The sequence below is a fragment of the Suillus clintonianus genome (genome assembly GCF_016758775.1).
Source record: "Suillus clintonianus strain FC179 chromosome Unknown DEU56scaffold_25, whole genome shotgun sequence".
NCBI classification, from domain to species: Eukaryota; Fungi; Basidiomycota; class Agaricomycetes; order Boletales; family Suillaceae; genus Suillus; species Suillus clintonianus.
Genome location: NW_024539249.1, coordinates 253531 through 273351, shown reverse-complemented (window position 1 = coordinate 273351; position 19821 = coordinate 253531). Strand labels below are relative to the sequence as shown.

The 19821-nt window shown below is 48.4% G+C and overlaps 6 protein-coding genes across 6 annotated transcripts; 5 read left to right on the top strand and 1 right to left on the bottom strand.

The window, feature by feature from the left end:
- Positions 1–3018: 3018 nt before the first annotated feature.
- DEU56DRAFT_755009 (uncharacterized protein) lies at positions 3019–5502 on the top strand (the record flags this gene model as incomplete). Its single annotated transcript, XM_041349874.1, has 9 exons — positions 3019–3176; positions 3237–3445; positions 3513–3569; positions 3897–3935; positions 4022–4094; positions 4404–4663; positions 4719–4990; positions 5038–5302; positions 5351–5502. The coding sequence occupies 9 exons, from the start codon at positions 3019–3021 to the stop codon at positions 5500–5502; spliced, it is 1485 nt and encodes a 494-aa protein (XP_041209859.1).
- Positions 5503–6844: 1342 nt separating this feature from the next.
- On the top strand, positions 6845–8135 carry DEU56DRAFT_734239 (uncharacterized protein; the record flags this gene model as incomplete). The annotated part of the gene is made up of 7 exons (XM_041348373.1): positions 6845–6999; positions 7046–7154; positions 7211–7404; positions 7454–7580; positions 7631–7759; positions 7813–7958; positions 8012–8135. 7 exons carry the CDS (start codon positions 6845–6847, stop codon positions 8133–8135), a joined length of 984 nt encoding a protein of 327 aa, XP_041209858.1.
- Positions 8136–9601: 1466 nt separating this feature from the next.
- Positions 9602–11813, top strand: DEU56DRAFT_940785 (cytochrome P450; the record flags this gene model as incomplete). Its single annotated transcript, XM_041358906.1, has 11 exons — positions 9602–9927; positions 9988–10312; positions 10364–10512; positions 10565–10680; positions 10728–10850; positions 10905–11094; positions 11157–11238; positions 11294–11419; positions 11469–11479; positions 11549–11678; positions 11735–11813. Exons 1-11 carry the CDS (start codon positions 9732–9734, stop codon positions 11811–11813), a joined length of 1527 nt encoding a protein of 508 aa, XP_041209857.1. The 5' UTR covers positions 9602–9731.
- Positions 11814–12216: 403 nt separating this feature from the next.
- On the bottom strand, positions 12217–13166 carry DEU56DRAFT_734310 (NUDIX hydrolase domain-like protein; the record flags this gene model as incomplete). The annotated part of the gene is made up of 4 exons (XM_041348378.1): positions 12217–12567; positions 12623–12760; positions 12808–12832; positions 12895–13166. The coding sequence occupies 4 exons, from the start codon at positions 13164–13166 to the stop codon at positions 12217–12219; spliced, it is 786 nt and encodes a 261-aa protein (XP_041209856.1).
- Positions 13167–13277: 111 nt separating this feature from the next.
- Positions 13278–16672, top strand: DEU56DRAFT_275902 (uncharacterized protein). The gene is made up of 11 exons (XM_041345428.1): positions 13278–13681; positions 13739–13841; positions 13891–14533; positions 14610–14816; positions 14871–15012; positions 15065–15346; positions 15399–15595; positions 15644–15843; positions 15911–16036; positions 16088–16243; positions 16298–16672. The coding sequence occupies exons 1-11, from the start codon at positions 13480–13482 to the stop codon at positions 16545–16547; spliced, it is 2508 nt and encodes an 835-aa protein (XP_041209855.1). The 5' UTR covers positions 13278–13479; the 3' UTR covers positions 16548–16672.
- Positions 16673–18159: 1487 nt separating this feature from the next.
- DEU56DRAFT_796199 (fatty acid hydroxylase superfamily-domain-containing protein) lies at positions 18160–19638 on the top strand. Its single transcript, XM_041352884.1, has 3 exons — positions 18160–18836; positions 18883–19213; positions 19268–19638. Exons 1-3 carry the CDS (start codon positions 18235–18237, stop codon positions 19385–19387), a joined length of 1053 nt encoding a protein of 350 aa, XP_041209854.1. The 5' UTR covers positions 18160–18234; the 3' UTR covers positions 19388–19638.
- Positions 19639–19821: the final 183 nt, after the last annotated feature.

Here is a 19821-nt window from a genome sequence, read left to right as displayed (position 1 = left end):
GGCACTTGCCTTAGGTCGTACAGCCGTAGCCCTCTGTTGGCTGTCGTTCACCGCACGTTTAGCTGCCTCTTTCGCTTGCCGACGAGATCTCGCATCGAGTTCACGATCGAGTTCCTGAGTGTTATATAGAGAGCATACCTTCGCCTTAAACTGACGAAGGTGTCCCCCAAGTTCAGTCGTTTGCTGATCGAGTATTTGCAAGGTTAGGTCGGAGTGCATGCGAAGTTTCGCAAGCCCGTGCCAGTGCGCCATGACAAAAAGAAGGTCAATAACGATTTTGTTTTGAGCATGGGGGAGAAGACCGTCAAAGACCAGGATAGCACACTTGTATGGAGTGAGTTGACAAGAATTTGTGAGAATCATTTGAAGAACCTACCTGCAAAAGATCCTCGAAGTTTCTTGCTGCCATGTTGGACATTTCAGATGTATTTGCGGAGAACCGTCTTATAGTTGAGGATCCAAAGGGGGGGACCAGCCTATACCTGTCAGACGTGAGTATGGGCATGCCGAGCCTTGATCAGGTACATGTTGGGTACCTTCTATCAAGCTCGTTGATGAGGTCCTTATTGAAGGCGACAAGTATTCTCAGTAAGTGAACTAAAAGTGAGCGCCACACCCCAAGTTCAAATTCGTGAAGGAGATCAACAATGAGGGCGGCGAACACATTAAACCCAGATGCGCCAAGGCTGCCAGATAAAACGTTCTAAGCAAGAGTTAGTTAGGGTGATAGAGGAGGCTTATGGTCATGCTCACCACAGTAGGTATCCACGATTCAGGCTTGAGGAGTTGCTCGACTGCTGAACTATCTACACCGTAGTTTTTGTCGTAAATGAGCTTGCGTGCATCAGCAACAAGGCGGGTCCTCGAGGCATCAGACCGCACCAACATTAAACGTTGTTGTCGATCACAGCTCAATCCTAGGTTGTGAAACTGTGCACCCGGGGTGAGACAACGTGGGCAAGGACAGCCTCCCAACTGCCGAATTGTCGCGATAAGAACCCTGGATTTTCTGAGTTTGACTTCCGCGAAATATGTTTACGACTCACTTTTCAGGGTAGTCTGCGGAGTAAGTAAATATTCGCGGGTAGAACCTGCGTTTGACGCCATCACAGCAGAGGATTACAATACCATGCCGGTAAGCCTCTAAAAACTCCTCGTCAAGCAGGACCTTCCATTGAGCTTGGAATAATTCCTGCTGACAATGTGTTGAGCATTCACGACCAGCTCCCCTGCCATCAGTGGATGCACACGCGAAATCTTTAAACGAGTCTGGAAGCTGTCAAAGTGTGAGCGTTAATGCGGAAGAGGATTTGTAAAAGCTGCTGTACTTTTTGGAAGTAGGCGACATGGTTGCTCAGATTGCAAGACGGTTTGCAACGGCGGTACTTCGATTCGTTTCCGAAGTACATATATACTGGCCATAGTTTTGCATTACCAAATGATGTCAGGTGTGTAGCGTCCGACCAAAACATGAGCGCAACGACCACCCGAGGTAAATCGCATCCTGCCTCTCTGGGGGACTCCTGAAGTTCGCGGTGTGCGTCCATGAAGGCCGGCGAAGTAAATAGTTCTCCTTGAATGTTTACGTTGTGGGGAAGATGAGGAGCGCTCCATTGTAGTTGATAAGGCTCGTAGTGGAAAAGTTCGTCGTCTTTGGCGTTTGAGAGCTTTTCCCTAATGACCGAGACAAGAGTTTTATGATATAAGTTGGCTGCCACATAAGGGCGAGTGCCTGGCTGGGCAGTGGTCCGAGAAAACAGCACTTGGATAGTCACCTCCGTTTTACACCAACCCATGTCCTCATCCTCCCATTCACCCCCCTCCTGTTCCAGAGAACTCGCACCTAATTTCGAATTGATACTATCCCATGGCGTGCTCCATATGTCATCAGGATCAAATTCTGGATGACCGACGATATTGATCAACTCCTTAAAGCCTTGATTAGACTTTTGCACACTGCCATTCCAGTACCAGTGGCCGAGCTCGAAAGAGAATCTGTTGGGGTATGGGTGAAATGCGACGTCTTCGGATACAATGGGGGAATCGGACTCTGCTGGAGCGAAATCCAGGACAGAGCTGAGATCTCGGAGGTCCACAACTTCTTCTGGGTCGTGAGATGGAGGGGTGGATGAGAAAAATTGCCGTACTAGTCCAAAGACGTTCCTGGCGGTACGGAAAGGAGGGGCTCTGGGCAACGTATTCCTGGGCACGTCAGAGAAATTCGGTTGTGGAATGGGATCCGCTGCCAGAGAAGAATGATTGAAGGGAACACTTGGGGGAGGTTGTGGAAGAACATCCTCATATTGCCTATAGCGCAAAGGCATGGGAATATTGACACGACGGATCCTCCTCTGTGCCAGCGATAAGTCGTCGTTATCGTTGTTCTGCGTAGGCACAGCATTGACATTGGCGTCAAATACTGAGGACAGCGCATCCTCTTGCCCCGCCGATGGAGTTGAACCAGATGAATTCGCAATGCATGCCTCATTAACATGTGTGAGGGATGAGGACGAGTCTAATGGACGGTGGCCCTGCGCATTTGGAGGCACCTTGTTAGGTTGTGTAAGCGATCTGCCACTGCCATGCACTCGGGATCGTTTTACAGAGCCTAAAAGCTCTTTCGCCGTGGATAAAGCAGAAAATAAGTGTTTCTTGCCTTGTGAGCAAGAGCGTTGATGCTTGGTGAATGCGCTCTCCTGCATAAACTGACATGTGCAGGTGCATTTGAAACGAGCCGAAGTCCGAGATGAACCTTCTGGGTCCATGAGGAGCTCAAGGAGGAGCTAAAAGATTGGATGAAAGGGCGTCAGAGTTCGACGGTGTGTCAGAGGCTAGCGTAAATATAGCATTGCTATCATAGCGCCAGGTTGAACTTCGGGTTGCTGGCTGGGCTGACAGGCATGATGCCGGCAAAGCAAGCTGGGCGGCTAATGGTACTAGTAGTCAAAAGTCAAGCTTCCAGTTCATATATAAGGGACTAAAACTTACGAACACGTCCTTACTGCACCAAACTGCTCAATGGAAATGCCATCTTCACCTTCCTCTACAATAACCGCCCCGCCTGACTATCGTGAAACCTCTCAGAGGTTAGCTAAACTCATCATGGAAGCCATGACCTGCGACTTCGCCTTCCTGCATTACGACAGCACTTCTAGATCTATTATTGAGTGGTGTTGGTGAGATAATACCGTGCGAATATCCGACCATGACACTCACATATCAATGATACCATATAGGCCTCTCGATATTGATGGAGAGAAGATTCCGCCATCTGGCCTAGAGAGATGCCGCGACAAATATGAATTGAGATACCCGTGCTGCTTATGTGCTGATGAGCGTGGAAGGGGGGCATATACGGAGGCAGCAGTGTACTCTTGGTGGAATAGAAGCACTAATAAGGCTGAATGGAAGGCAAGATGCACATCAGACAGATGCGGATACCAAGGTCAGCACTCTTCATGCTCAACGATATCTATAAATCCTGACTCACGGTCATCACAAAGTGAACATAGATAAGTTTTTCCGGCTGTCATTTGTAGCCACCTTCCGGTACCCTCCAAGACTCAGAGGTATGAGTTTACTTCACTGGGGAGCCACAGTTTCATTGATGAATTATACAGAGCAGCGGATCTTGCCTGTCGAATTCGAGTGGAACCACAGAGAGCAGACTGAGTTGTTGAATAGGCTTGGCTGTCCTGATGGATATGGAATTACGTCGAATGAGTTCCGAATTCTGTTTAAACGTTGCAAAAGATGCTTGCAAGTAGTATCAAGGCCATCGATGAACCGCCATATTCGAGTCTGTTCAGGACGACCTGAACCTCATAGTGCTTGATCAGTGCCATGTAGGAAGATTCCCTGGCAACCTTACATAATAATGTTTTGTTGATTTTTAGAAAGCTTTATTCTAACAAATGTCCCTGCAAAGAATGCACGTACACCAGCGTACACCTTGGACTCTACTTGGATCATCAATCAGAATTGATAGTGTAAAATCACTTGGAACTCGGCGGGAACTTAGCACAGTTGCAAACACCTTTTTTGCCCCCACGATCAAAATTGATGGCCAGATCACTTTATTTTGATGGCCAGAGGTGAGTGCCGCGGAGCTGTCAAGATTCTCACAATGTCTGCCCTTCCTGAGTCCTTGAAACTACAAATAGTCTGCAATAGCTCGAGCGCCACGTACACACTACCACCACAGGAGTGATAAGCATGCAAGATGTCAACCTGTCTGTCACCGGAATTGTTTGACTACACGACTGCTCGTCTGAGCATTTTTCAACTTTCCAACTTATTAGGCAGTGAATTTATTGATGCCTACGTGGGGCTGATAACAAACCAGAAGGTCAATCAATATCTTCGCATCTTCGTGCATCCTAATTTTTTGCCTTTTTTCTTAGGTCCAAACTGAACTATACATTTTTGTCGTATTTACTCAAAGGTCGAGTCTATCATGGCGACCTTTGGGAACTAGCTGGGGAGCGTAGTATCAAGGCGAAACAGGAGGAAACCCTGCGTAGACACCAGAGCATCTGTAATGGAACCGGAAGAAGCCATGCAGCTGTGGAGAGATATCTTATGGATGAGAGGAAGAGACGATGCCAGTTGGAAGTGTCTCTATACTCTCAGGCCATTGAAATCTTGGAACAGCTTCGGATGCGTGAGTTTATTTGACTTTGCGATGTAAATACATTGTCTAAACCCTCCGGCTGTAGCACATGTCGGACTTCTAGCCAAGCATGAGATCAGAACACCCTCTGCAGCCTGGAGGCACAGTGCTCCGCCTTTGGCCTGCTTGCCTTTGGCTTGTGCACCTTTAGCCTGCTCCATTTCTACGCGAGAGACATGTAACGCCTGTTCAGTGCAGAATGACGTGTATCTCAGCTCAGCCAATTCCTCACATTGGCATGGCTTGAGCCCTTTGACATCCATACCCTCCCCCCGGGCCACTGCGCAGCAGGAAAGTCCAGTGTCTGCCCTTTTGAATGTAAGTACTGTAATGTTTTGTGTGGCTGTACTCAAATGTCTCTACAGCACATCGGCCCCTCAATGCCCCTACTCAGTACTTGGGTAACTGCCAACGTTCAGAATGCCTTTTACAAGGCATTCCAGACAGAACTGGACATGCAGTCAGAACTAATGTTGAAATCTCTTGCTACTAGGCATAGCAATGCCTACCTCCGCAATCTTGGGCTGGATCTGCTCATCCTGCATTCGAAGATGCAACGCGCGCAAGCTGAGATAAAGCTCTATACGGTGGCTATTGATAACACTCGTTTGTTGGACTCTTCCGATCTCAGTGAGCAAAACCCAACCATATCTAACTCTACAACTGATGTCTTTACAGGTTCACACTCAGCCTGGGATGAAACTGTCGGAACGTCTCTACTGCCTGGGGAAGCGAGCCCCTACGACGATCTCTTTGACGGTGATATTGAAGAGCCTATTGACTTTGATTTCGACCCAGACGAATGCCCTGATGACCCCGAACTATATTGACTGTCTGGAAGTGCATTTATTTATTTTCACCCACTGACATGATTTATTCTTACCTGTATCAACCGTTGTTTGCTGTTGTATTATGTAATGTGTATCACACATTTTGTCTTACGACAAGTGGAGTATCAGAACCTTTTTTCATGGCACCTTATTTCTACGTAGTGCAACCTTCTGCACGCGCAGTGATACCTTGATCAATGTTCGACGTACTACAAAGTTCGGATACATTCAAGTTTTCAGAATGCATCAGAGATGCAAGACAAGGTATTTTTCACCGCATCAAAATTTACGTCAGCACGGTGACACAATGATCTAGATACACCGTGTTCTGGATTTGCTCTAAGTTATCTATCTTGGACAAGCAAACCCAAGTCGGTTTCTTGAAATTCACCTGACCGACACAGTCAGTTCGATTCATGTGCCCGTAAGGGACCATGTGGCCAACGTACTTTGAGCAGGGGAGGGAGCATCCCATGGGATTTGATGGGAAGGCCAAGTACTTATTCCCTCGGGTGCGTACTGTTCTAATGCCCTCGCGCGATAGTGTTCCTCAATCCAACGATGTCTGTATACTTGGTACAGCTCTTCCAGTCTTGAACAGTTGGTTTCCGCTAGTTTCAATCTCTCTTTGAGCTTTGCCATCGAGTCCTCATCTCCATCTTCGAGACTTTTCACTGGCAGAAGCGAAGTATCACAGCCATTCCGCGCCGAGTGATTGTTGGCGTTCGCTATGAACTTTGCATGGGGACGCTCCTCACAGCTCTCATCTACATCACAGCTACACGGTAGCTCGATCCTAAGCAATGAGATCAGCACGTCGCACCACCAGGTGGGTGGGTCAAGTTTACCGCAAATTCAATTTGATGCTGCCATGACTAACATGTCCTTGTATGTTGGTTTGATGTCCTGAGGGCTGTGGCATACTGTCGAGGCGGCTGTACTGAGTTCTACTGGTAATAGCGACCTGCTACTGGGTGCTACTTGAAGGTCAAGGGGGTAACAAATTTCAAACTCGCCATTCTGACTGAAGTACAATCAACCAGTACGCGATGAATGGGCGGGCCAGTCCCTCACCCTGGCTGCCCTGCGGCGTGGCCACCTTTTTAGCCACCATCTATCATGGCCGCCAGATATTACATAACACAAAGCCAAGGATAAAAGCTACTTCCCGCACTTGCGAACCCGGGATACCCCATCTTCCTCTCTCACAGTAGCTTTCATGGCCGCCCTCGATACCACATCCAGCATTCCGAGCAAGCGTGGCTCATCAGCCCTCCAAATGGGGCCTCGAAAAAAAGCGTAAGCTGTTTCTAATCTTGACAACATGTTTTGTAGACTTGTCATGTCTTCCAGCTCTTCATCAGATCCGCTTGTTTCCCATGGACGCCACTTTGGTCGAACAGTGTTCGCGTTGTGTAACTACCCCTCCTTACTTACTAACAGTATTTTGAGGCTGGAAACAATGGAAGACAATCCATTGGAAGACTTCCCTGCTGAGTAAAAAACATCTCTTTTTTTGCTTGTTTGCTGATGTGCTCGACAGAGAGCGGCGAGAGCATTGCGTCTTTGAGCAGCTCTTGGACTCCTATCCCGGCCTCCTGGATCGTTTGAAGGACGGGTCTGAGGAGGAAATACTTCACGTTGGAGAGCTGGTGCACCTTTTTTTTTTTTTTACGTCGTCGGAGCTTATGCTTATTTACATTTACAGATCGGTAAGGGCGCCGCAGGTGCCAGAGGCGACGATACCAAAACATTGAAGGCAGCGGTACTTGATTGGATCACCCCGAACGGAGAAGCAATACAGCCTCCTCTACATAGAAATACTAAGATTAATTGTGGGTTTAACCACGAACTTACCGGATCTCTCCTCTGCCCTGCCAGGTTAAGCTGGAATGATCCTCAGTATGTTTCAATTTACTGACATCAGCGCGATCCTGATTTTTTTGGCCAGGACAAAAGAAAACCTACGAAGTGGCGAAATGCTGGTCTCTGGGGATCAATGGCCGATTTTTTTGTATGCCAATCAGGTTTACAATCCTGAAGACCCGTGGTGCGGCCTTCTTAGGAGCCGCTTGTGCGTATTTGCCTGCATTTTATATGACTTACCTACTACATCTTATTCTACCAGGCCTACAAATATGTTTTTACATCTCCAAGCTCGGTTGACAGGGAGCCGAAGGCCACGCGATCTGGTAATGCCCGCCTCCACGGCATGATATCTGTTACCGTCGCCTCAATAGCGTACATCGCAACTCAGGTTTGTCGATCATCATACTTCTGTAAAATACAGGCTTTAATTTAGTGCTGAAGGTGCGATTTGCTTTAAGCTCGTCCTCAGTATTCTCGCGAACCGACACCACGACAGATTCGGAAATGTTCTACCATAGTCTCCTCGACCTTTTAGAAGACACCGAGGAATCGCTGGAAGTCGATGAACTGCTAACGTGGTGGAATCGGTATATTTTATTGCTCTTCACTATGCTGCTTAAGCTGATATCGCGCAACTTAGCCAAATTTTTCCCACTTCCTCAGCTGCCAAGAGGCCTATCAGTGCTAACAGCGCCTTATCCAAGATTCGACAAAAGTGTATTGCCCTCAAACAAGCTACCAACTTGGATATCCCCTCTGTGTAGTTTCTCTTCGTAGTATTTAATTAAACCGTGTTATTTCTTACTTTGTAGAAATATAAACTATAGCTTGCTCTGTAATCAATTCAAGGGACCGCATGGGAACAAACGTGCAACATGACTGGGAAATAATTGCGGGTCGGCAACGCGTCATATTGCCTGTCGTTTATACAATATTGCTCTAATATCACATGTGCTCAACTATGTTACCATCACCAACGATTTGGCGCCTTTTCCACAATGCAACCTTGCATTATATAATTTTGTCTGGCAACATCGTTCTGGCAATTTTCCGAGGACACATTGGCCCGCTCTCCTTGCATGCGGCAACCGTACCTCAGCAGTCAGCCAACAGATGACACCGCATTGTCATGCATCCCCGATGCGGTACTTGTCTGGCCTTGGCACAAGGATCCAGAAGCTAGATAGACAATGTGGAGAATACAATGATAAACTACTTCGTGTGTTATTGTCGTATTACATCGATATTGAGACGTATGGCAGTGCGCTGCCGTTTGTGAACTGAATTGTGTACTTTAAAAACATAAGCATTGTGGGCTAGCGTGCCAGGTACATACCTAGCATCAGCGCCATGACAGTTGTTGTCGAGGGTCCAATATCAAGCTCTCCTTGCATATGATAACGGGGTTGAGATAGCTTTGAAATCTATTATGAACACTCAGCAGACTTGGACCGTCAGCGGTGTTGGTCCGATGTAGTCCGGCCATATAATACTTTGCCTGACACTGGAATTTATCAAGACATTGTGGGCGACATAAAAACAAACCAAGATTATGTACCATGACCAGGGAGAAGCTGAATTGTAGTGTATTGCCGCCAATTCTCAACCTGGGGACGGTGGTCGCTCCTGACATCATAATCTTTCTTTGTGATTGCAGGTACGTGTTGGAACATGTACCATCTCGGTGATGAGCTGCGATAAAGTGTCTCAATTGTGCATTTGGTGGCTTTCATCCGACTAAGTCCGGGTATATACAGCTTTCTCACATGGGTTACAATTATGATAGATATTGTGCACATTTTAGATCAGATAATGATTTGTAAGAATTTATCGTTTTCAGGTCATTTACCTGATGTGTTTTTCGGCTTGTATAACTCAACAGGGGCTTTTGTAGGTGATATAAATAAGACTAGTGCGACGCTCGGAGGTTGAAGGAAATATATGAAATATCGGCCTAGGGTTTCTACTGGTCACCGGTTTCGGTCATTAGTCTCCTCTAATGGAAACACTTATGTTCAACGTTCAACACCACTGCCATGTCCTTACGAACGCATTTTCTGTCCTTGATCAATGATCATATCGATTGATCAAGACAAGGAAGTGAGTAGTAGTACAGTGACCGAGGATCCGAGTGGTGAGGAAAAAGTCAAACACAATGCCTTTTTGGTTGAAGCAAATCATCTTAGATACTCTTGCTAAACATTCATGATGTATGATGCCATCAATGATGCATGATGCATGACTACTATCTTAGTGATCCGGCCGCTCGTGCTCTCGTATAACATATACGGGGTAGGTCTCTCATCTGTTTGCTCACCATACAGCCCCGTTCTTCATCTGTTCATTCTCTTCTATTGACCATGTTGACACTAACCAACGTCACTTGGCTGGACCTATGCCTTGCTGGTGTCGCAGTATATCTCGTCAAGCAGGTGTTGAACAAGAACCCTGCACCATACCCACCCGGCCCCCGCGGATTGCCTCTCATTGGGAACATCCAAGACATGCCTCACATCAGGCCTTGGCTCACATTTGCGGAGTGGGGCAAGAAGTATGGTGAGTGCTTCACGTTGTTCCTAAATTCTAAATTGCTTACTTCGATTCTGTGCTGTGCAGGTCCTATCTCGCATGTCGAGATCCTCGGTCAGCACATTGTTGTGCTGAATTCTGTCAAGAGCGCAATGGACATGATGGACAAGAAAGGCACGGTATACTCTGACCGTCCTGTTCTGCCTATGGGTGGTGAGCTTTGTGGCTGGAAGCACTCGTTGGGTCTTCTCCCGTATGGTGACCGTCTTCGCCAGTACCGCAAGAATTTCCACCATATCATGGGCAACCGCGCCGCCCTAGATGTCTACCACCCAATCGAGGAGATCGAGACTCGCCGATTCCTGAAGCATGTATTTGCGAAACCCGAGAAATTGCAAGATCATGTTCGACAGTATGTTTTACAATTCACCCTTGCCATGAATGGGACCTTGAATTTTTCTAGCACCACTGGCGCTATCATTCTTCGAATCTCTCACGGTTATGAGGTGAAGGAGAACAACGATCCCTTGATCGACCTTGCGGAACGTGCTATGGACCAATTCTCGCGGTCCACTGCTCCTGGTGCTTTCATGGTTGACATCATGCCATTCTGTAAGGCTATAACATGCTGATGTATACTTGTAATCGGACTGACTATTGTAAGTGGCCAAGGTCCCCGAGTGGTTCCCTGGTGCTGGCTTCAAACGCTTGGCTCATGAATGGAACAAGACTCGTGAAGAAATGGCTGCTACACCATTCAAGTTCGTTAAGGATCAGATGGTGACCGACATCTGTATTTTTGCGATCATGTGGTGAACGTTTTACAGGCTGCTGGCATTGCCCCAAAGTCTTTTACCTCGAATCTGTTGGAAGGCCGTACTTTGTCTATGGGAGAGGATTATGATGTGAAATGGTCTGCTGCATCCCTTTATGCTGCTGGTTCCGATACGGTTGGCTCCTCCCTTCACATTATCATATTTTGAGACTAACACCTGTCTCCTCAGACAGTTTCTGCAATCTACTCGCTTTTCCTGGCTATGACACTCTTCCCTCATGTTCAGAAGAAGGCTCAGGCTGAAATAGACAAGGTTGTTGGCACTGATCGCCTTCCCTCCTTCGCAGACCGCGACTCCCTACCCTATACTGCGGCGGTTGTGAAGGAAGTCCTACGCTGGAACGTTGTTGCCCCTACTGGTACGTGTCTCTCGTTCACCGCATTCTTTAATTGCCGAGCGGAATTGATCACTCAATGACAGCTGTTCCCCATTGTGTCACTGAGGACGATATCCATGACGGGTACTACATTCCGAAAGGTTCTGTGGTGATACCCAACATTTGGTTAATACTCCTTTTTTCCATATTCGACACACTAACTTATAGAATCGAATGACAGGTTCATGCTCAATGACCCCCAGACATTTGCTGATCCCTCGCAATTCAATCCTGAACGCTTCTTGGACAACGACGGAAAGGGTCCTGAGCCTGAGCCTCGTACGATCTGCTTCGGCATTGGTAGACGGTAAGCACGGAGTTTGATTTGAGTGTAATGCTCACTTTCTGCTCCACAGTATTTGCCCTGGTATGCTCAATCCATAGAAGCGCCTCCAACACAACAGTATTCTAATTCCCCTTTTCTTTTGATGTGCAGGTCTCCACCTCGCTGATGCTTCCGTTTGGATATCCACCGTGATGTCACTCGCAGTGTTTGATATCTCCAAGGTCGTCGAGAACGGCGTTGAGATCACTCCTGAGATTGACCCCACATCAGGCACGGTCAGGTATGTCGCGCATCTTATCACATCTGCGATGCTGGTTTGAATAGACACACTCCCAGTCACCCCAAGCCCTTCAAGTGCTCTATTAAGCCTCGTTCTGCAAAAGCCGTTGCGCTCATTCACCAGGATGCTAACTAGTAATGGCACGAAGGCGATTCTCGTCAGTTGGATCTCTCATGTATGATATTGTATCTTTCATCTTGTTGACTCAATGCTACTCGCGGTCTACCTAATAAATCGCCTATCTGGCACCTTGCTGGCGCCTCTGGCCCAATAAATGAGGACCAGACTCATGTCTTTCAGCTCTCCCGGCAGTGACCTTTCCGCGTTGCGACACCCTCGACTACTGTGCTTCCAAAGCTCGAGAACAGACTTCTCGTGCACACCACCTCTCAACCGTTTTAAAACAAATGTAACAATGCTTCAGCTTGTGGAAGGTCACCGGATGGTGCATTTGAACGAACACGACATGACGTGTGTTTAGTTTCTCGAGGATGGTCTTAAGACCCTGCACATAGTTTACCACACGACAATTTTCTACTCAAGTGTACACCCTTATGATTCTCATGAGCAATGACATGTACCAACCTGTCAACCCCCAAACTTCTATACGTCCCTCCTTCCCACCACCGACTTCCGGTTGTCCCAATGGACTGCTTACCCCCTCGAACCCCTCGACAAGGTCGGAGACATCAATAGCCCAATACGGGCTAGTGGCGCGAAACATGTCAAGCCTGATACGCGCAGGGGACGTAAATGCGGAGAGGGGAAGATGGAAGACGGTTGCTACCTCGGCCTGAGATATCGTGAGTGAGGAAAGCGAGATGGAGGGCAAAGGATCGTCTGGGGACCCGGTATCAACTCTATGATTGTCATGTGGGTATACGAAGCCCTGCACCCCGAATTTAAGTCGAAACATAGCTCATAGTGGGTGAAAATAAACATACGACGTAAGGCCATACTCTGAGACCCATAAGGCTTTGCTCAGGCGGGCCAAATTGGCCGAGAATATCAATTTGCTCATTGCGTAGACCTATTTCTTCTTGAGTTTCTCTGAGCGCAGCAGCTAGGAACGATGCGTCTTCCTGCGAGTGCGATTAGGAAGCACACAGAAGTTCTTGAATAGACTCACCGGGTCGACCCTTCCCCCTGGAAAACTGGGAATCATCCAGCATCATGAGCTGCGGGATGCTTAAAATGTCGGGGGTCGATATCATACCTGACTTCACCAGCATGGGCCCTCAGATTACCGCCTCGTAGTTCAAGTAGTACGCCTGGTACGTCGCCTACATTACACAGCGGAACAAGGACTGCTGCGTTAGCTTCTCCTGGGATCACTGTAGTCTTGGACGTTGCTGCGTGCGTGATGATGGCGCTTTGGAGCGTGCGTAAGGAGTTACGGGTGAAGGGAGAGGTGAGGGATATGATGGACGTGGAAGGTTGGATGGTTGATGCATGTGCTGCGGCTGTTATGAGCGTCTTGGACAGCATGTCTCCATGATACTAGAAACAGACGGACGCGGATACTATGTGCGAGGTAGTCCAGGAGAGTCCAAGCAAACAGGCAAACGATAAACCTAGCTAGCGCCCAATATTGCGTAAGCATCCAAATGTTTTTCTGGTCTCTATCATAGCTAGGGGAGAGAGACTTAGCCGTGGAATAGAGTCTAACATCATCCAAGTCTCACTCAGTCTGGCTATCTGGACATGTCGTCGTAATTTGTACATACTATCCCGCATCGCTCGTTCTTTTCACTGCTCTTCACCACGATTCTTTTCACGATCATCATCACTGTCAGCGCCCATGTCCTGGAACGCGTCAGTCCTCAGCTCCCTATCCTCAGATACAGAGCCTGCCGTTGTCATCGCCTTTGACTCTGCAAAGTACATCTTTAATGTCGGAGAGAACACCACCCGCGCGTTTCTCCAGAGCAGGAGGAACTGGAAGAAGACTAGAGGCGTGTTCTTGACTTCTGTAGGCACCCAACGAGCGAGCGGCCTTCCAGGTGAGTTATATCCTAATCATGGGCAAGCACGTCAACTGTTGGTCGTTTCTTCAACAGGGTTATTGATGACTTTTGCGGACTCGGGCCTTACCAGTCTCAATGTCGCCGGGCCAGCCGGGCTGTTGCACTTCATGGCAGCTATGCGTAAATATACATTTAGGTACTCACGTTCAAATCTTCAATGCTTCATTTTAACACCATTGACATAGGGAAAACCTCTCCGTGAACCCGATCGAAATACCTACTTCCCGCCTCCCAGATGACTCATCTGACGATGATATACTTATCTACAAGGACGATAATATTTCTGTGTTCGCATTACCAGTTTCCGCTGATGTCCAGTCACTGGAAGTAGCCTCGGAATCCGTCACACTTCCGCACTCTGAAACCAGTGTCGTCAACATGAAATCGGGAAAGAGGAAGCGCTCGCCTTCCCCTGCTGCACCACTGCTACATGAAGTCATATCTCATCCCAACTTCGACCCTACCACGCTAGTTGGCGATATGGCACAGGAATGGCTTCGAGACATTGTACGCACAATGTTTCCTGGGTCTGCCGCCAAACCCATTGCTTCGTCCACGAAGGTCGAACATGTCTCCCAGCCATCGGGGTTCAACCGTCCTTTACCTTCGCTTCCCCCATGCAATCGACGTGCAACGCTCGCATACGCTGTGGTTGGTCCACGGGTTCGGGGAAGGTTTGATGTCAAGCGCGCGGAGGCACTTGGTCTGAAGGCTGGGCCGTTACGTGCACGGGTTGCAAGGGGAGAGACGGTTACTGTTGTGGGCAAAGATGGAGTGGAGAGAACTATCGGACCGAGTGACGTTGTAGGTGTCAGTGAGGATCCTGGGGTACGTTCCTTTTTCGTGCCATGTTCTCAAACCATACGCTCTCGATTTGGGAGGCAGCGTGCTGACCAAATAATAGGTCGTATTGATACTGGACACACCCAGCACTGCGCACATTCCTTCTCTCGTCCAGGGCTTTGAGAGTGGCGCGTTCTCGAAATATTGGGGCAAGGCGCAGGAGAAAAAAGATCATGCACTGAGGGTTGTCTTTCATCTTTGTGGAAATGATGTATTTGAGCATGAGCGGTATAAAGCGTTCATAAAAGGTTTCAAGGACGATGTACACGTGAGAGCTTCTTTTCTGGACGTGGAATGGCGGTCCTGATGCGATAGAGAGCAGCATATCATTGCATCTAAAGACCATGCGTCAGATCCGATCACATTTACTAGCGCGGCGTTCAACCAGCTGAGGCTCAACCAGCTGGATAGTGACATTTTCCCCGTTCCTAAATATTCTCTAGAGGTTAAGAAAGCTCTCGACAGTGCGTTTTGTTCAATTCCCAATCATGTCACGTAACTTGACAATTGTGGTAGCCACGGATCTCCCATCCAATACGGATTGTATGCGTGCGCATACCATCATCGACATCCGTCCGCCACGACCCCCACTACGAGACTCCGAGGCGGAGGCGAATGATCTCTTTCACCCCGCCGTATTGTCTGGCGAGCCCCCGACACTATCTGACGCTACGAAAACACAATTTTCTGAGGCACGAGCACGCATCGACGAGGCTACAGTGCCCAACGTCATAGGCAAGGACGTCATGGTGGTTACCCTCGGAACGGGCAGTGCAGTTCCTAGCAAGTATCGAAATGGTTCGCACACCCCTGTTTTCACCTCAGGAAACCCACCAAATTATTTGTACAGTTTCTGGCACGCTTCTGCATATTCCCGGAGCAGGATATCTCCTCTTAGATGCAGGAGAGGGCACATGGGGGCAACTCTCCAGGAATTATGGAGCTGGCGTGTGGGCTGTTTTGAGAAGCCTAAAGTGCATTTTCATAAGCCACATTCACGGCGACCATCACATTGGTCTCGCAAAGATTTTGGCGATGAGACAGCAGGTGCGTATCCCCACCCTGATGATCTCTTGACGCTAAGATGTGGAACAGCTTGACCCCCCTCCGGAAGAACCACTCTACATCATCAGCAATCGCATGGTATTCCTCTATCTTCGGGATTACAACGCGCTTGAGGAGCTTGGGTTCTCGGAGGACGCACGGGCCCGTGTTGTACCTATCCTGAGTGATGAGATTCATTGGCGCAACAAGGGACGGAGTGGGTGGAATCACGGTGACCAAGACCAGAAGGGGTGAGCGCCTGTTTGAGCTCCTGGCTTTCTCATCTGTTGACGTATTCTGTTTTCTCTTTCTGTAAAGATCGAGACCTGCAGCAGCAGAGTTGTGCAAAACCCTAAGATTGCAGAAAATCAATACTGTTGAAGTGGAACATCGCGCGAGGTGCCATGGACTGATTGTCAAACATCTGGATGGGTGGTCTGTCGTGTATGGCGTCACTTCCCTCGCATGTCGTGTTACTGACAGCACATCCTTCAGATTCTCAGGTGATACAGTCCCAACCCAAAACCTCGTTCAGGCAGGCGCTGGAACCACTCTGCTCATCCACGAAGCCACCATGGCCAACGATCAAGTTGAAATGGCGCGCGCCAAGATGCACAGCACCTTTGGACAGGCAATCGACATAGGCAAAAGGTGCGTTTCCCTACAATACATTCACAGGAATTTTCTCAACTTATGAGTAAACAGCATGAACGCACAAAACATCCTCCTTACACACTTCTCGGCCCGCTACCCCAAGATGCCACCCTCGATATCTGAGCGTCAGGCTGGAGATCCTGTCGTTGCATTCGCATTCGACCATGCTAATATCAAAATAGGGGACATGTGGAAGATGAGCTCGTATACACGTGCGATTGAGCAGAGCTTTATTGATATTTCTGATATCGAGGGGGAGGAGCCGGAGGTGATTGACGCAGGACATGTGGATATTAGCTGATGCCCATACGGTCGGAAGCCTGATGATTCACTTTTGTAACGTGCGTTTTCATGCAGATAAAACCAAAACCCTCTCCACGTTTGTGGGAGTCGGGGAGCCCAATTCCGAAGTATTTGTGCCTGGAGGTGAAGAATTTACCGGCACCAGCCTGAGACCACTCGAGGAGATCGATTCTCTTTGCATGCAGTGAGGAGCAGGTGCGTTCGCCAACATCCGATGGTTAGTATAGTAATACTCACGTCCGACAGGAAGTAACACGAATGATCCTCACATCCATTGATTGCGACCGTCACTCAAACAATGAGATTCAGTCGGCGTGGAAGATCAGACATGTCACTTGTTTCATCTCGTTATACGTCTCTCCTACCAGGTGTTCGTGAGGTATTTGTACACAGTAAAGGCCCTTAATCGCAGTGACCTCGACCGTCAACTTACCCGCTCCCAAGGTGTAGCGCCAACTCCTGCGGGCGGTTTACAACTGTCGAAGGTCTTCTCCAGGGCACTGTTGCGGGTCTCAGGGTACAGTCGCCGCTTACACGCGTTCAAGATGCGAATATCTACGCTGAGACCCAGGAAATCGTTGATGGACCCAAGGAGGTCATAACAACGAAGAGGAAAACGAAGGAAAGGACAAGCCGGAGAAGAGAGAACATTCGAAAGTGGATCCGTTCACCTATGCAAGTTGTCCCGGGGAATTCGTTCCTCGAGTTCGTGAGCGGCACGTCCGATTTGAACTGTCAGGATCCGTATATTTGAGCGATCTCTTGAGCAGAAAGACCTGGGATAGGCACTTCCTACAGAAGATACGGCAGATGAGACAGAACAGCAATAGTAACCAGGACAAAGTCCGCATGAGCGTGTTCGAGTTCCCCAGCCCGTTGGTCGCGGACGGCGTTTTTCAGCGTCTCTCATGCGTATGCAAAAAAGTTTGTCCCTTACAGTTTAAAGTGTGTATCAAGGTACATTAAAATTGATTGAATCCACATTCCTGATATTTAACCCCACCAGGACACTCTTATGCGTCAAACTCACTGCGAAGCATCGGAATTATGATATTAAGTTGGGGGCTAGCAATTTCTGGACATGGAAAGGGGGCTCCGCTCGTTTGAAGTGAGTGCCTTAATTCCTCTCTCTTGAGCTCTATGACACAAAGTATCTTGTAGAACGACACGAGTGGTCTCAACATACCAGGCTCCACCCTAGGCCTCGCACATTAAGCCAAATTTACGACTTCCAGAAGGCTATTTAGATTATCTATGGATTAAACTCGCCGACAGAGTGTGTACACGGAAGATTCTGGGGTCACAAGACGACAGGGCCGAGTTCCCGGGACTTCCTCAAGACGCTTAAGCAGTGTTCCCTCCTCCCATCACGCAACTTTCGTACCGATCATTGGTCCTGTGATGAAGTTCCTGAGGAGGCTTAAGCAGTGTCCTTCTCCCATCATGCAACTTTCATCTTGATCGTTGTAATTAGGTCAAAAATGCAACCAATTGAGTGTACTACGGTATCGCGCGGGCCCCGCGGTTCTGAGTTCCGCCACATTTTACCCCAGAGGTTCAAATTCTGTCATCTGCCCGGCAGTGCCAGTTCTGCCCTGCTACGTGGCGGAATGGCAGAGGTCCGCCTACAACTAGCGATACCGTAGTACTGGTCCATAAATCATGAAGGACTGTCTTCCTTCTATATGGTCTGGCTAGGGGTGACTATTCCGTCCCGAGCTACAATGCACGAACTACTTCACGGTGTCTTCAAAATACTCTCTTCTTCATCAACGAACTCGACATGCCCGGCTTTTGTGACGGGCGACACCGTCTGCCTTCCCCCAATTGAAATTCCATTTTATTTCTCTCTCCGCCAAAACATATTCGATGGAATTCCAGACACCTATGTCGCACTTGCTGCGCCAGTGCTCACTTTTTGGCTCATGTCTCTCGTGTTCCACTGTCTTGACATCTCCCGCTGGCGATGGCTCGATAAATATCGCATTCACGAGTCAGAGGAGGTTGAGTCCAGAAACTTGGCAACACCTTGGGAGATCGGACGGGCCATCATATTCCAGAATGTGATGCAAACTCTGGTGGGTTTAGCATGGTTGACAGAGTCGCCAGAGATCTCGGTTATACGGTGTCAGAGCGAGATGGAGGGCTTGGGAAGAACGCTGGTTTTTGTCGTGCGATATCTCTTGGGGGAGGAGACGGGGATCAAAATATTGGAGCTGCAGGGGGCTCAGATGACCCATTGGCTGTACTGGTGGGGAATCCCGGCTGCGCAGATCCTATTTGCGCTGTACGTGCCATAAAACGTTTCTTGACTCCCTCTGATGTCTTTCTAGGTTCATCCTTGACACTTGGCAATACTTCCTCCACCGCTTGATGCACACAAATCAGTATCTCTACAAGAAGATTCACTCCGTGCACCACAAAATTTGCGCCCCCTATGCCTTCGGGGCATTTTACAGCCATCCTCTCGAAGGCTTCCTCCTGGACACCCTAGGCATAGCCATCGCAGAGCGCGTCGCATGCCTTTCAATACGGCAGACCATTTTCTTCTTCATATACGGCACAGGCAAGGGCGTCGACGATCACTGCGGATACAGCTTTCCATTTGATCCCTTCCAATTGATCAGCGGAAATAACTCAGACTACCACGACATACATCATCAGGTATGCTCCTTTACTACCGTCTGTCCTCGAAAGCTGTGTTTATGAGGTGTACAGGCAATCGGCATCAAGTCAAATTTCTCACAGCCTTTCTTCGTCCATTGGGATGTGCTCCTCGGTACGCGCATGACCAGAAAAGATATTCAAGAACGTAGAGAGAAGCTCAAGACGACGTGATGAATCAACCCCGATTTATGGCATACAGAGATCTAAAGTCTGGGTTTCGCCTTCTCAATTTTGATTTCAATGAATCTTGTCGGGACCACACGATTCGCTTACGCAAACTTATGTCTTCCGTTGTTCTAATTTCCTTCTTGACTATGACCCCTGTTTCACGCACAATAACAAAATGCATCATATTCATACCCTGGTAGTCGGTGCTCACAATATTTGACCTCGGTAAGCGCAGGAATTTTTTGTTATCAATATTACCAGCTCCGGGTCAACTTGCTATCTGGGGCTATGCATAGAACCCGCGACAGTGACTCTCAGTGACTGTGGTGGGAATAACGCTTGCTTCAAACTCTTGCCGTGGTGCTTGTAAAAATAGGCTCTGCTTCCAAGGTCACAACCACGTGATGAATCACGTCGCGTTGTAGCTGTCACACTAA

What these genes read in the sequence shown, in the direction of transcription:
- DEU56DRAFT_796199 (XM_041352884.1), top strand. Translation starts at nt 18,235, where the DNA reads ATGGTCTGGCTAGGGGTGACTATTCCGTCCCGAGCTACAATGCACGAA. An exon ending in GCGCAGATCCTATTTGCGCT is followed by an intron (nt 18,837 to 18,882) that starts GTACGTGCCATA and finishes ATGTCTTTCTAG; the next exon opens with GTTCATCCTTGACACTTGGC. An exon ending in ACCACGACATACATCATCAG is followed by an intron (nt 19,214 to 19,267) that starts GTATGCTCCTTT and finishes TGAGGTGTACAG; the next exon opens with GCAATCGGCATCAAGTCAAA.
- DEU56DRAFT_275902 (XM_041345428.1), top strand. Translation starts at nt 13,480, where the DNA reads ATGTCCTGGAACGCGTCAGTCCTCAGCTCCCTATCCTCAGATACAGAG. An exon ending in CTGGATGGGTGGTCTGTCGT is followed by an intron (nt 16,037 to 16,087) that starts GTATGGCGTCAC and finishes CACATCCTTCAG; the next exon opens with ATTCTCAGGTGATACAGTCC. An exon ending in GCAATCGACATAGGCAAAAG is followed by an intron (nt 16,244 to 16,297) that starts GTGCGTTTCCCT and finishes ATGAGTAAACAG; the next exon opens with CATGAACGCACAAAACATCC.